At 39.7% G+C, this 15,109-nt stretch overlaps 2 protein-coding genes across 2 annotated transcripts; both read right to left on the bottom strand.

Annotated features, from left to right (window-relative positions):
- Window positions 1-157: 157 nt before the first annotated feature.
- LOC130135579 (uncharacterized) lies at window positions 158-3,273 on the bottom strand. The gene is made up of 3 exons (XM_056305094.1): window positions 2,970-3,273; window positions 706-816; window positions 158-557 (listed from the first exon to the last, which is right to left on the bottom strand). Exons 1-3 carry the CDS (start codon window positions 2,988-2,990, stop codon window positions 372-374), a joined length of 318 nt encoding a protein of 105 aa, XP_056161069.1. The 5' UTR covers window positions 2,991-3,273; the 3' UTR covers window positions 158-371.
- Window positions 3,274-6,856: 3,583 nt separating this feature from the next.
- LOC115669710 (linamarin synthase 2-like) lies at window positions 6,857-9,140 on the bottom strand. The gene is made up of 2 exons (XM_056305092.1): window positions 8,421-9,140; window positions 6,857-7,968 (listed from the first exon to the last, which is right to left on the bottom strand). The coding sequence occupies exons 1-2, from the start codon at window positions 8,935-8,937 to the stop codon at window positions 7,022-7,024; spliced, it is 1,464 nt and encodes a 487-aa protein (XP_056161067.1). The 5' UTR covers window positions 8,938-9,140; the 3' UTR covers window positions 6,857-7,021.
- Between the last annotated feature and the right edge of the window lie 5,969 nt (window positions 9,141-15,109).

The raw sequence follows: 15,109 nt of genomic DNA, 5'->3' as shown, positions 1-15,109 counted from the left end.
TTTCAAAAGACAAACTTGAAAACAGGGTATATTGACATTGAGACATTCAAGAAACTTCTCAAGGGAAATGATTCGTTAAACCCTTTATTCCTGTACAACCATAGCAGGGTTCTACGGATCCGCATCCAATGATAATCGAATCACAATGAGTTACGACTTCACAAAAACATGCAACTTTCAACACGAACCCAATCATTTGTCTTATCGTAAGAATGATGATGCAGGAATTTACCAAGAAATGCACATTTGAAAAGAACCAGATCTTTTCGGTTCCTTCCTCATAGACCTGAATTGTGGAGCGTGGCCATGATAGCTAATTCGCAAGAGGATCATAACATCCTACATTGGCTGCTTGCACAATCCTCTGATGTTCACGATTCAGTTCCCTTGCTCATCATAGGGGCTTTAGTTTGGTTGATTTCTAACTGCTTCGACCCTTCCTCAGGCAAACTTGTGGATTCATTTGTGTGTTCTTGATTAGGTCCCCGTCGGCTTTCCCATAGTTTCCCTGTCTTCCCAATTGCAAGAATCAGCTCGAGTTGTTTCTGCTGCTGATCCTGCCGGAAGTCAAAGAAGAACATTAGCAGTAAACTTAGAAGAGAGCATGTCATTTTCTAAATGCGCGATTCCACTGCTATCGAATTGTCCTGAGATGAATAATTTTATCTTTCACACTAAGTCGAGGTCTGGAAAGTCATTAAAAACCTGCATTTCCAGCAAAACCTTCTGCATTTCACCAAGCTCCTTTTCAAGAATGTCTTCTGGCATTGCTAATGCACGAGTAGCCTCTGAATTCTTTTGAGCCAGAACTGCAGTCTTAAGACAAAAAAAATATATCGTTAGAGCAGATGCGACCCTTTCTAATGATTTTGGAAGCAAAGTTACTTCCTAAGGGAGATGCAAGAACTTTAATTAACTGGAAAGTAATTTTAGTAAATAGTTCGACTTTAAACACTCCATCTCGTCCCTTTTCTATCTTGTAGGCATTTCCACTATAGAGTCTGTGGCACCAGGTGGCCTACCATGGGTTCTCTCTATGCCAAAACAGCTTTTTTTTTGTCAATTCCTGGACCATTTGATGGATTAAAAATGCCCAATTCACCCTTGGGCATTTTTTATTTTCCTATCTGGTCATTTACAAGTAAATAGAAATCCTCAAGAAGTTCTACTCAGCAATTGTCTTATATTATAGTGACTCCATATGATGCGGGTGCATTTCTCACTTTTGAACACCCCGCATTTGCCTGGTGAGAATGAATGTTTCCTGGCCTTTGAATCAAAGCAGGATCAATTATGGAGAAGTATGGATAGATGTGCTCCAAATCAGTTCCTTAAGACAATGCAACCATATGCATGTTTCCAAGTGAGAAAATGATACATATAATCTTCTTCTAATCTCTTGGTCAAATAAGAGCAACAAAAAAAGAAAAACATAACAGCATGTGTTCGTCATAAAATTGACAGAGCCTCATTTACTTTACTAATCATAGTTGATCCACTATTCCAGGTACTTATTGTAAGTGATCTCATGGATTTCTATTGACGGACGATATAATTCCAAAATTTGAATGAGGACGCATAGTTATTGGCCCAACTGCAGGGTTTCCTAGATACCTCCAACCAGAAGGACTGACTTTGACGAGTTCAGACTGGAGAGAGCTGGTAAAAATGGTTACAGTATCTAGATTACAGATACAATTCCCAAGATAGTCACTCTTTCAAATCTGCATGCCCTAATTTACACCCTTCATGCCCTCACATAATTTTGCCAAATTGATTCATAAGTCACCATACCATGACATCAAGTATAAATTCCCTTCATTCCACTATGATGCGTGCATCTTCTTACACATAATCAGGCATGTCAAGCTCCCACCAATGTTGATTGGCTCAATTATTAACATTCTAGATCCACATTATCTGTAAAGATTGACATTCTCTTCTCTGGAACAACAAAAGGACGATCTCTGTCAAATGATTACTGTCCAATTTCCTATATGCTGCTTTCATCAATTATGAGATGATTTTCTTAGCCTCTTTCTGCAGAAGTAAATTAGTGAGAACCTATAGTGCCCGCCATCTCAAATTTGGTAACAATTACTCCCAAAGTCTGGGGTCTAGTACCCCGCTGCATGAAACCGCATTTGCAGTTACAAGCTTTACGATGCTGTACATGTAGACTTAGTAGTCACATGCATTATGTGGAGCAATAGGACTAAGTTCAAGCGCATCACTTAAGTCTGACCGGGTGATACTGACATCAATAATGGGAAGGAACCAGTGGCGGAAAAGGATAGTTGAATGGGCAGGAGGAAAGACTTTTATTTCTGTTTGTTGAAGGATAGTTGATTTCTTGGAGTTGAGGGATACAGGGACATTGATGACTTTGAGTGTATTTTAGTTAGCGTCCTGCCTTCAATAATATCATCTTTATGCTCTCATGCCATTTGTCTCTCATTACTTTGCATTCTTGGGCCTGTACTCCTATGTTCTACATTAACTTCACCTGTAGAAAGCAAAGGAAAACCTATCCATTCTGCATTAACTTTTCACTAGATCAACAGGTAACATGCTTGGATCCGAAGCATGGCTCATTTCCCTAATTACACCGGTCAAATAATAAATCCATAAATAATTAGATAGTTGAAGCTGAAGTCTCTAAGTGTTTGATCTTTTAGCCTCCCTGGTAAATGAACGCACGCTGCAGGAAAATCTTCAACACTAGAGGTTCTTCGGTTTCACATGAACCATCAGGTAAGACTCTTGACCACATTCTTTTGGTTAGATAATTGGCAGCCTCATAGGCCACTCTTGCTTACATATTCGAGGAGTGTTGTACTTGCTTCTGGTTTAAATCTATAGATTAAAGTTTGTGAGCATCCTCATGGCAACAGGTGGAATTTGAGGTCTTCCAGAAAGGTAGAGTGAACGCAGATTCAACAACCATTGTCGAATGATATAAATGTTACCAATATCAATGCGTTAGACATGCAGCTGCTTCAGGTTGCCTCTCTATTTCAGCAGGTGCTACAGTGACGAACAGTGAAAGTGCTCCAGTAATGAACAGCGAAGTGCTACAGTGATGAACAGTAAAGTGCTACAGCGATGAATAGTGATTTGTCGGCCTCTTTCTGCTATAGTATCGGCGCCGCTTCGGTCATGTGATCTTCTTTTGAGTGATTTTATTTTTCATCTTCTTCACTATCATCTGCTATGGGATTAGCGAAGATGAAGAATAAAATCACTAAAAAGATCACATGACCGAAGTGGTGCTGACACTATAGCAGAAAGAGACCAACACATCACCATTAATCACTGTAGCAATTTTACTGTTCATCACTCTATAAAAGTCCATCTCTTCACTTAAAAGACACGCCTTTCTTTCCCCATTTAGAGAAGTTTTTCTCTTCCTCTCCCTCTGATAGTTCTTCTTCCTCCCATCCTTAAATCATCCTCTTCTACCTTTGTATCCCAATTACTTTGTAAGTTTTCTTAGTCACTTTAATCACTTTTCTATAAAAGGCGAAAGCGATATATAAAATAATATGCAGAATGATAAAACCAACCATGTAGGTGATATGTACTGATATTGAAATGATAAGAAAGTTATAGCGTAATTGAAAGTTATATTAAGCTGAAAACCATCAACAAGGGCGGTAATCCGCACTCAAGGGAAGTGTGATCTGAAGACTACTAAGTGATTAACCAACCATGAAAGGGTTGGTAACCTTACATGTAATAAAGAAAAGTGATTAAAGTGACAAAGAAAAAATTACAAAATAATTGGGATACAAAGGTAGAGGGGGATGGTTTCAGGATGGTGGGAAGAAGAACTATCAGAGGGAGAGGAAGAGGGAAAGAACTTCTCTGAATGGGGAAAGAAAGGTGTGTCTCTTAAGTGAGAAGAGATGGATTTGTTGGCCACTTTCTGCTATATATATCGAGCTCTAAGCTGTTGAAATAGAGAAGCAACCTGAAGCAGCTGCATGTCTAACGTATACACTCTTTCAGTCTAAAAAATTGTGTTCTTTAACATTGTCATGGTGGCAGAGCCACGAGAATCTGAAAACCTAATCTGAAAGCCTAATCATAAACCATAAATACACCAACCTGAACCCTAATCCAAATCCATAATAAACTAAACACTGATCAACACTCCTCCAATTAATTCGTGACAATTAGGCTGCAGTACATATAGCCTCTAATCCAGGGTTCCATGAGAGAACTAAACAAATCAAAGTTGATTGTCACCTTATAAGGGAGTAGTTAATTTGTGGAGAAATTGCAACAGACTTTGTAAAGTCTATCGGTCAGTTTGACGATCTATTTACAAAGGCTCTTCGTGTAAAGTATTAAATTGGCTTCATATGAAAGATAGATTGAAGAAATGGAAGACGTTAGTATCATACAGATGTGTTCTTTGAGATCAGTTACCTGAGATCAGAGATTACCCAACTTTTGAATGTCCTTATTCATCCGATGCTTTGCCTCATAGAATGTCACATGCTCAATGATGGAGTAGTTTCAAGGTGGGAAGACAAGCTCAATTTGACTAGATAAAGATGAACATCTAAAGGAAAAGCTTTTCACATAACCGTTTTTAATTAGCATGAAATTTCTAATTTGTCTCTCTTGGAGATATAGGAACAGAGGATCAATTGCAATGCTCAGGGTATCCGAGTTGTCCTTGATGCGAAAACCATGGTGAAACTTACATAAAGAGGTTTTAGCTCAGATTAGACCAAAGTGTCACTGATTACCATTGAGAACTATGTACAAGATGGAACATTTTATTTAACTTGAAACGATATATGAGGTTGTAGCAGGATTGGGGACCCCGCTTTAAGACTAAGCATTACTGATAATCATCACGTATGAAAAGGAAAACGGTAATTATTTCTCCCCTTTCTCCTCTGCAACTCAGTCAAGACTTAAGTTGCAGGAACTTGGCACCAAGAAGGCATTGTCGGTCTCTCTCAAGGATGGAATAACAACAATGCTAACCAAGCCTCATCCCAATAGTGGACTGCTATGCCATCAGTTCTATTTCCTACCAACGGAAAGAATGGTAAAAAATCTAAAATTTCAACTTCACAGGGATTACAGAAAGGAGAAAAAAACAAGAATAAGTTGCAATGTGAAAAAAAAAACAATAATAAAAGGATAAGTCCTAAGGGAATCTAAGATGAGAACGAGTTGATTGACAGCAGAAGAGAGGAAAGTACAACTAGCAGCAAACAACTGAGGCAATGCCATTCCCCATTTTAAGGAAACTTAAGTGATCAACACCTACAGGCTTATGTCCTCCACGGCTCCTCTTTATGGACCTATACAATCATTCGCTCCTCCCCAACATTACTTCCACACACACAGCGAGAAATTGGGAGGAAAATGAACCTTCTACTAGATGCCTCCAACCGAAATTACACTCACAGAGGTTGAAAACATGTTACCAGGGGCATCAAATAGATTTTTCACATGAGTTTGTGTGTGCAACCCGTCCGCCCCTAGAGAGAGAGAGAGAGAGAGAGAGAGAGAGAGAGAGAGAGAGAACGAGCACACATAGATGTAAAGTAATTTCCAAGTCTCCAACTCCCTCAGAATTTCTCCACATTAGGCTGCCTCAGCGAGTTTGTTGACCAAGAGAAACCCAAACAGGAAACTAGAACAGTCCAGGTATACACCTCAGGATGCTACTATGAATTCATCATGTACAACATTACCAATTGAAGAAGTCTGCTCTTCCACAAATACACCGTCATGTCCCATGACATCACTATGCAGATAAAATTAAATATCATACGAAAAAGTTGAAAAACTATAAGTATGGGTGGATTTGAAGAAGCCTTTAGTGTGACATTGAGAATATAGAGTGGAGGGATCGTCCTACTCCTTCAAATGCAATATAGTCTCTAAACTTTTAATTTGTTCAATGCGATCCATAAAATTTAACTCAATGTGTAATGTGGTCCATGAACTTTTAATTTGTTCAATGCCATCCCTAAACTTTTAGTACATGTATAATTTAATTTCTGAACTATATGAAAATATCTAATATAGTCATTCTATTCATTCAATTTCAAGGATTACATTGAATATTTTCATATAGTTCAGGGGTTAAATTGTACATGTACCAAAAGTCTAAGGACGACATTGAACAAATTAAAAGTTGATGGATTATATTGCATATTAGGTCAAAATCAGAAACTGTTTGAGTCATTATCCCTTTTTTTCCCAAATAATTCGTAATTTTGTATGCTTTTTTTTTTGCCGGACCAAAAAAAAAAGGCGAGGATATTTCCACACATATTTTTTGGGGTCAGGTTTGGGATTCGTCTTGCGGGTAACCCGGAACCCAAACCCAAGGCCTATGTCACCAACATAGTTCTCCGAAATATACAAAGTCACTTAAGTAACTGTGTGCACCTCAAAATAGAAATCGACTTATGCAATGTACATCCCTTTAGCAATATTCATCGTTTCTACTTTATTTTTTATGATTCATAGAATTTCTTCATGAATTTAAAATTAAAGGTGTCGCATAATCTAGATTTGCATTACACCAATAGCATAATCGCTATTAGAGGGAAATAATAATCATAGCGGTTTCAATTACCTGAAGAGTACTCGAGAACTTAAATGGTACGGGTTTAGGATATACTTAAATGTTAGTGGGACGACTTTGAGGCAAGATCAGCCGTCCCAAACCCGTCCCGCTACCATTCTTAAATTTTCCAGGTCATGCGCTTAGACTTCAATCTTACGCAATGTATATATGATCTTATAAAACATACAATATCGGCCTATAAATTAGCACATAATTTTTTTCATAAATGAAAATTTAAAAAGACAGGTCAATAATTTAACTACACCCCATAATAAATTGTAATATTACATTGAGTACATACCCTTTGACACATCTCTAACTTCAAAAGATTGGAAACTAATAAGATGTAGATTGTTAACTAAAGAAGTAAGCTTAAGCATGAACTAAATTACAACATCCAAGAGGATCTTTGATTTAAGGACAATCTACTTTCTTGAACGCAAGAGCTTCTTGAAGAAACCTCTCAAAGTTGTCATATGATGACCCACCAACGGAAGTTGCAGCTTCAGCTTCCCTCTTCCAGTACTGAGCTCTCTCCCTCATCCTCTTCCCTTCTTCACCTTCCATCACTAGCCTCACCAAGCCCTCAATCTCCTCCCTCCTCACATCATGATCAACCTCCACTCCAATCCCCCACTCTGTGCAGGCATACCTGCAATTCGTCTGCTGATCTGAAAAAAATGGCCAACATATCACAGGCACTCCTGCACTCACACTCTCCATCATTGAATTCCACCCGCAGTGCGTCAAAAATGCACCTACTGATGGGTGATTCAGCACCTCATTTTGCGGGCACCAACTTGCCAGCGTTCCTCTGCCTCTGATTCTGTTGAGGAACTCACGTGGCAGGGTCGCCGACTCGCCCCTCACGATGTCGGGCCGGACAATCCAGATAAACGGGTGGCTGCTGTTCGCGAGCCCCCAAGCGAACTCCTCCAAATGCTTCCTCGACATCACCGTGATGCTGCCGTAGTTCACGTATACGACTGAATTGGGTTCTCTTTTGTCGAGCCATTGCAAGCATTCCGTGTCCTCCTTCCACAGGCTTGACTTTATAGATTCGGATTCAGCCTCCTTCTCCTGGCAAGTTGCCAGCAAGGGAAGCGGGCCTATGGTGTATATGGAGGGGAATTTGACGGCGATTGCATCTAGGACCTCACGCTCGAAGGCGTCAAATGTATTGAAAGCGATCGCCGAGGATCTTAGGCAGTTCTGCGATTCTTCTCCCATGAAATCGAACATGATGCTTTTAGGGTCGGTTGTCCTGATGTGACTGGGGATGTCTTTGAGGCAAATGTTTCTCATGCCGGGTATCCAATCTATAGGCGTGTCCAGTGTGCCATCGCTGAGGAATTTCTCATCTGGAAATTCACAACATGATTGTCACGTTCACATGAAGTACACAAGGTACAAAATGCCAACAACAGGTTTCGTTGAAAAGTGAGCAATGTTTAACATCTGGCGTCCTTGTATATTCAGTTACAACTTTGGTTTCAATCTCAGGAGAAGAGCTTTTTGATTCTCTCAATCCTTGCTTGTGTTGAGCAATCAGGGCTGAACAAGTCAGATTGTCACTTTTCATATAAGGAACACGAAGTACTAAATACCAATATGAGTCTTGACTTTCAAGTTTGAGCACAGACACAAAAGGTACAAAAGGTTCGTGATATTCTTTCTCTCGAGTCCTTACTATTCAGCAATCAAATGGGCCAAACAAGACAAGATTGCAGAGAAATTAAATCAAACAGTACAATAACTACTCTCATATACAAAATTTGAAAAAATTGAGAGCAGGGTAATCAAAAGTACCTACCTTTGAATGGGAATATCCCTCTCCTGACAAGTTCTCTATAGTGCAAATACGCCATGAAGCTGCAAGCAGAGGCAGTCCAGAACTGAACCTCAGGAACTCCTATTTCCTGGGCTGCGTTGATGGCGAAGCTCATGAGGCCATCCGAGACAACGCAGCTCACTCTAGGGACATCCTCAGACGAGTTCAACCTTGCCAGGAGTTCCCGGAAAGGGCCCAGGCAGTTCTTCCTCACAGAGTCGCAAAGAGAGGGGACGTCCTGGGTGGCATCGCTGTCGGACGGCGGCAACCCGTCGGGGATGGCCTCGAAGCTGAAGTTGGGCAGGCCCTTCATGGAGTCCGGTCCATGGGACCGGATCAAGCGCCGGTGGTTGTGCTCAGTGTTGACGACGGTGACGTGGAATCCCCTAGAGTGGAGGAGCTTGGCGAGGTGCATGATGGGTGTGACATGGCCTTGAGATGGGTATGGAACACACACTGCATGAGGCCTTTTTCTTGCTGAAGCATAATTCAACTCCATATTGCTCGGTTATTCTGATTTCTTGCCAAAAGGACTCGAGTATTGTCTGATATCGATTGGATCACTAATACCGACAGTCTTCCTTCTTTTTCGATCGCGAGAGATTGGAGAGTCGAATTTTAGAGCTCTAGACAGCCGTCTTAGAACAAAATAGATGGAAGTTGATGATGATTAAGAGTGAAACGTATATGGAGCTTTGCAAAGACGAGACAGCGAGACTTTACCACTTTATTAGCCTGAGTTACATCTAATGATTCTTTCTGTGAATTGATGACACTGGCGTGACAAAACTGTTGGAATGTGTTACTTGCTAGCTGTAGAGTTAGCTGTCATAGCTATTAATTAGTATTAGTTGTTATCCTGCTATCAGCTATTTATTAGTTTCCAACTACCTATTAAATAGGTTTTATCTCTAATTGGGTTTCCGATGTATATAAATAGAGACTTATTGTAACAATAAAAAAAAAATGAATACATTCGTCAGTATTTTTTCTTCAACATGGTATCAAAGCCCAAAGGTCCTTTATCTATTTACCTCGGGCGATTTTTTTTTTTCTGGTCTTTCCCTTTGATTGTTCGATCACTATGTCAGACGAATCATCAACCACCCAGTCTAACCCCCCATCACTTCCCACAAAGTCCACCAAACCTCATTCTATTCATATCACTTCCATAAAGCTGAATGGAGATAACTTTCTTTAGTGGTCTCAATCCGTTCGAATGTATATACGGGGCAGGGGAAAGATTGGCTATCTAATTGGAGATATCGCAGAACCAGAGACAAATGACCCCACTTGGGCTGTCTGGGATGTGGAGAATTCAACAATTATGACGTGGCTGACCAACTCCATGGAAGAAGATATTGGTGCAAACTATCTGGGCTATCATACTGCCAAGGAGCTCTGGGATGCTGTGTGTGAGATGTATTCAAATTTCAGTAATCAATTTCAAATCTACGAGTTAACCTTGAAATTAGGGAAGATGCGACAAGGAGAGGAAACTGTCACGAAATACTTTCATTCTTTAAAACGTTTGTGGTAAGAACTGGATTTATTCAATGACCATGAGTGGACGTGTATTGAAGATGGTAATCGGTACAAGAAAATTGTAGAAGCAGAACGTATCTACGCTTTCCTGGCAGGGCTTCAAGATGAGTTTGATGAGGTATGCGGTAGAATACTTGGGAAGCAGCCTCTTCCACCTATTGGAGAGGTCTTCTCAGAGGTTCAGAGAGAAGAAAGCAGACGGGGAAATATGCTGGGCAAGGTAGCTACCTGCGGAAAAGACGGATCACTGGAAGGTTCAGCCTTGGCTTCCTCCGAAGACAAGAAGAGCCATGTTCCTGCAATAATAGTCTCCGAGGCAAATGTAAGTAGAATCCCTGTTAACTTGTGAAGATTAGATGGGAAATCCCGTATTTGGTGTGATGTCTGCAACAAACCCCGTCATACACGGGACACCTGTTGGAGGATTCATGGCCAACCAGCTTCGTTCAGCCTCCTATAGCTAATGAGGCCACCGCTTTCCCTTTCAGCAAAGAACAACTAGACCATCTTCTGCAACTTCTTCAAGCTGGGCCCGTATCGGGTAATCCTACTGCTTCGATTGCCCACCAAAGTAGAAATCTCAACGCCCTCTCCTGTTGTTCGCAACATGTACCTTGGATCATTGATTCAGGGGCATTTGACCATATGAATAATATATTCTATATTTGTTCTCATCCTATGTTCCTTGTCTCGGCAACCAAAAAATTCGGATTGCTGATGGGAGTTTTTCGTCTATTACAGGCAAAGGATCAGTTCCACTTTCTGATTCTATTATACTTCATAATGTACTACATGTTACTAAGTTAGCTTATAACCTATTATCTGTTAGTAAACTTTCTAAAGAGTCTAACTGTCATGTTGTCTTTTTTTGGTTCCCATTGTGAGTTTCAGGATCAGATCTCGGGGAAGACGATTGGCAGTGCTAGGATGAGGGATGGTCTCTACTATTTTGAAGAGTTTGTCTTTGATAAAAGAGTTCAGGTGTATGTAACTTTCAGTTCTTCCTTTGTTCAAGAAAAAATAATGGTTTGGCACCATAGATTAGGCCATCCTAGCATTGGATACTTGAAACATTTGTATCCCCGTTTGTTCAAAGGTGTGGACGTTTCTTCACTACACTGTGACAATTGTCTTTTTTTTAAAAATCATCGTACTCATTATAATCCAAAACAGTATCGTACATCATCACCATTTTATATAATCTATAGTTATGTTTGGGGTCCTTCACCCGTGCCAACAAAAATCAGGAAACGATGGTTTGTCACCTTTATAGATGATCATACCCGTTTATGTTGGACATACTTGATGAGTGCCAAGTCTGAAATCGAGTCCATGTTCAAAACTTTTTATCAAATGGTTGTGACCCAGTTCCGTACTACTATTAATATCCTTCGTATCAATAATGGTACTGAATATTATAACTAGTTTTTGGGGAGTTTTTTGAGAGAAAAAGGCATCCTTCACCAGTCAACTTGCCGAATTACACCCCAACAGAATGGCATTGCCGAACGCAAAAATCGCCATCTCCTTGAAGTATCCCTTGCCCTCGACTTTTCAATGCATGTACCTAAATACTTATGGGGGGAAGTTGTGTTAACAGCATATTATCTAATTAATAGGCTACCTACTTGGGTATTAAACTATACTACTCCCTTAGATTGTTCAAACAAGTGTACCCTATAGCCCGTATTTTTTTTTTATATTCCTCTAAGGGTGTTTGGTTGCACTGCATTTGTCCACGTCCCAATTCAGTATCGATCCAAATTAGATCCTCGGGCTGAAAAGTGTGTGTTTATAGGGTATGCACCTAACCAAAGAGATTACAAGTGTTACGATCCACATACTGGCAAAACTCATATCACTATGGATGTCACCTTCATAGAGTCACAACTATTTTTTTTTTCAACAAATCTCTTTAGGGGGAGAATGCCGAAGTTAGTAAAGAGATTTTGTGGTACTCAAACTCTCATGTCCTTCCCACTCTTTTGCTTGAGTCTTCGAAAACACCTTTGCCGAATCTTGATGTGTCAAAGATAAAGGGAGAAAAAGTTCAAGATCACAATGTGATCAACAAGCCCGAGCTTCAGGTTTATACTAGAAGAAAAACTCTTCAAAAGGTTGCAGATCAGAACTTTGTATTTGAGCCTCATCTGTCTGCCGCCCCGGGAGATGATCTCTTGCCTTCGTCATCAGGTGATCTTAGTAGTACTTTTTTTCCCTCCATTCCAGTCTCAAATTATGATACTAATACTTCTAATCTTGATATGCCTATAGCTCTTAGAAAAGGGGTTAGATCATGTACTCAGCATCCTATATCAAAGCATGTGTCATACCAAAAGTTGTCTCATCATCATAGAGCATTTATGTCAAACATGTCTCACATATCCATCCCTAGAAATATCCAGGAAGCTTTGAAGGATCCAAAGTGGAATATGGCAATTGAGGATGACATGCGGGCACTTATGAAGAATGACACCTGGGAATTGGTTGATGCACTAGAAGAAAAAAGATTGTTGGCTGTAAATGGGTATTTACTATAAAATGTAAACCTGATAGGAGTGTTGAGTGGTATAAAGCAAGGCTAGTGGCAAAGGGGTTCACTCAGACTTATGAAATTGACTATCAGGAGACTTTTACCCCAGTTGCCAAGATAAATTCTGTTAGGATTTTACTATCTTTGGCTGCTATTTTTGATTGGCCCTTGCACCAGTTAGACGTGAAGAATGCATTCTTGAATGGTGACTTGGAGGAGGAAGTGTTTATGAGTTTGGCATCAGGTTTTACAGAAAATGAAGGCAAAGTCTACAGATTGAAAAAGTCATTGTACGGACTTAAACAATCTCCAAGAGCGTGGTTTGAACGGTTCGGGAAGGTGGTTAAAAGGTTCGGCTATCATCAAAGTCAAGGGGATCACACTCTATTCTATAAACACTCAAAGGAAGGTAAGCGTGCCATTCTAATTGTCTATGTTGATGATATAATACTGACTGGTGATGACAAAGTTGAGTTGGAAAGCCTACGAGAGAAGCTAGCTAAGGAGTTTGAGGTTTAGGATTTGGGTGTCTTGAAATATTTCCTTGGAATAGAATTTGCGAGATCCAAGAATGGCATATTTGTAAACCAATGCAAATATGTGCTTGATCTGCTCAAAGAGACAGGTTTATTAGGATGTAAAGTGACGGAGATACCCGTGGAGCCAAATCTGAAACTTGAACCAACCAAGGCTGAAGAAGTGATAGATTGAGAAAGGTATCAAAGGCTTGTCGATCGACTTATTTACTTATCTCACACTCGACCTGACATAACGTTTGCTGTAAGTATGGTGAGCCAGTTTATGCACTCACCAAGGCCAAGGCATTATGAAGCAGTATATAGAATTCTACGCTACCTAAAGGGAAGTCCTGGTAAGGGTCTAATGTTTGAAAAACATGGACATCTGGAAATTGAGGTGTTCACCGATGCAGATTGGGCTGGAAGCATTATGGATAGGAGATCTACTTCAGGCTATTGCACATTTGTTGGTGGAAACTTAGTCACTTGGAAGAGTAAAAAACAAAGTGTAGTGGCAAGAAGCAGTGCCGAAGCTAAGTATCGATCAGTAGCACATGGTGTCTACGGAGTTATGTGGATTAAAGGTATCTTGGATGAATTACAGATCCCGAGTTCCACACCAATGAAAGTGTATTGCGATAATAAGGCAGCAATTGCAATTGCTCATAATCCTGTCTTACATGAACGGACAAAGCATGAAGAAGTTGATAAACACTTCATCAAAGAAAAACTCGATAGAGGGTTGATCTGTATGTCGTATATTTCAAGTGATGAACAGGCTGCTGACCTTCTGACCAAGGGTCTGCATAGAAGGCAATTTGTCCATCTAGTGGGCAAGCTGTTTATGGAAGATGTCTTCAAGCCAGCTTGAGGGGGAGTGTTGGAACATGTTACTTGCTAGCTGTAGAGTTAGCTGTCATAGATATTAATTAGTATTAGTTGTCATCTTGCTATCAGCTATTTATTAGCTTCCAACTACCTATTAAATAGGTTTCATCTCTAACTGGGTTTCTGATGTCTATAAATAGAGACTTATTGTAACAATAGAAAAAAAGTGAATACATTCGTCAGTATTTTTTCTTCAACAAAAACTAATACCAAACAGTCAACTTGTTATGCCTTAATTTGTGGAGATACTTGAAATGGGGTTCCTTTCTCTACCTGGTATTTTCTCCTAGACTGAGGGGTGAGAAAGGGCTGCCGCTCCATGATCGCTTGACGCTTGATGTCATTTTGAAAACGACAACTTTGCTTAGCTGAGGATAACAAGAACCAAAAATAAAACAACTGCGAACAAAACCCCAGAGGAACTTTGGCAGAAGATTGAGATTTCAAGAAGGGTTCTCCTGTTTTAGAAATTTTCTGACAAGACAGAGGCCAAAAATTTGGGGACCACAACGTAGGTACAGACGATAGAAAGGGAAACAATTACAGCAGAAAATCCAAGAACAGTGAAAATTCACTGGAAACCACAGGAACTTCCCTTGTACTATACATTATAGGTAGTGTACCTATCGTTTTGTTTGATGTGACGGGCTCAATTTGTTTAAAAAGACAAGTTAATTTAACAGCTCTAGCATACTTGGAAGGGCTTGTCATTTTTTTTATTCCCTCTCTCTTTATAGGGAAGGTCCGCCCAGCTGGTAAATCTCTTATTTTCTTTATTTTGCAAAATTTCTTATTTTCTTTATTTTGCGAACTACAGTAATTTGAAAATTATTTTCTTAATTTTAATCGTTGTTATCGCTTTTAAAATTAAACAGACGAAAATATCTTCATTGTTGACAAAAATAAATGTCTTGTCAAAGATTCTCGTCGGTTATGAAAATATTTTGCGTTTACTTGTTTTTTGGACAATAAGAAACCAAAATTGAAAAAAAATATATGAATTAATAATTTTTCATAAAGCAAATGGAGCTGACTATCATATCAATCATTCCAATTATTTGACCTAACATCAGGTGTCTTCGGTCAATTTGATTGCACCAGGATTTTCTGTTTTAGCTCCTTTCTTTAGCTAGGAGGATTTTTTGGGATGGCAACTTTTCAAAAGACAAACTTGAAAACAGGGTATA

This window comes from Syzygium oleosum, unplaced genomic scaffold (assembly GCF_021117445.2).
Source record: "Syzygium oleosum isolate NSW1041296 unplaced genomic scaffold, Sole_v2.1 Sole_v2.35, whole genome shotgun sequence".
NCBI lineage: Eukaryota > Viridiplantae > Streptophyta > Magnoliopsida > Myrtales > Myrtaceae > Syzygium > Syzygium oleosum.
This window is presented reverse-complemented; position numbering and strand designations above follow the sequence as displayed.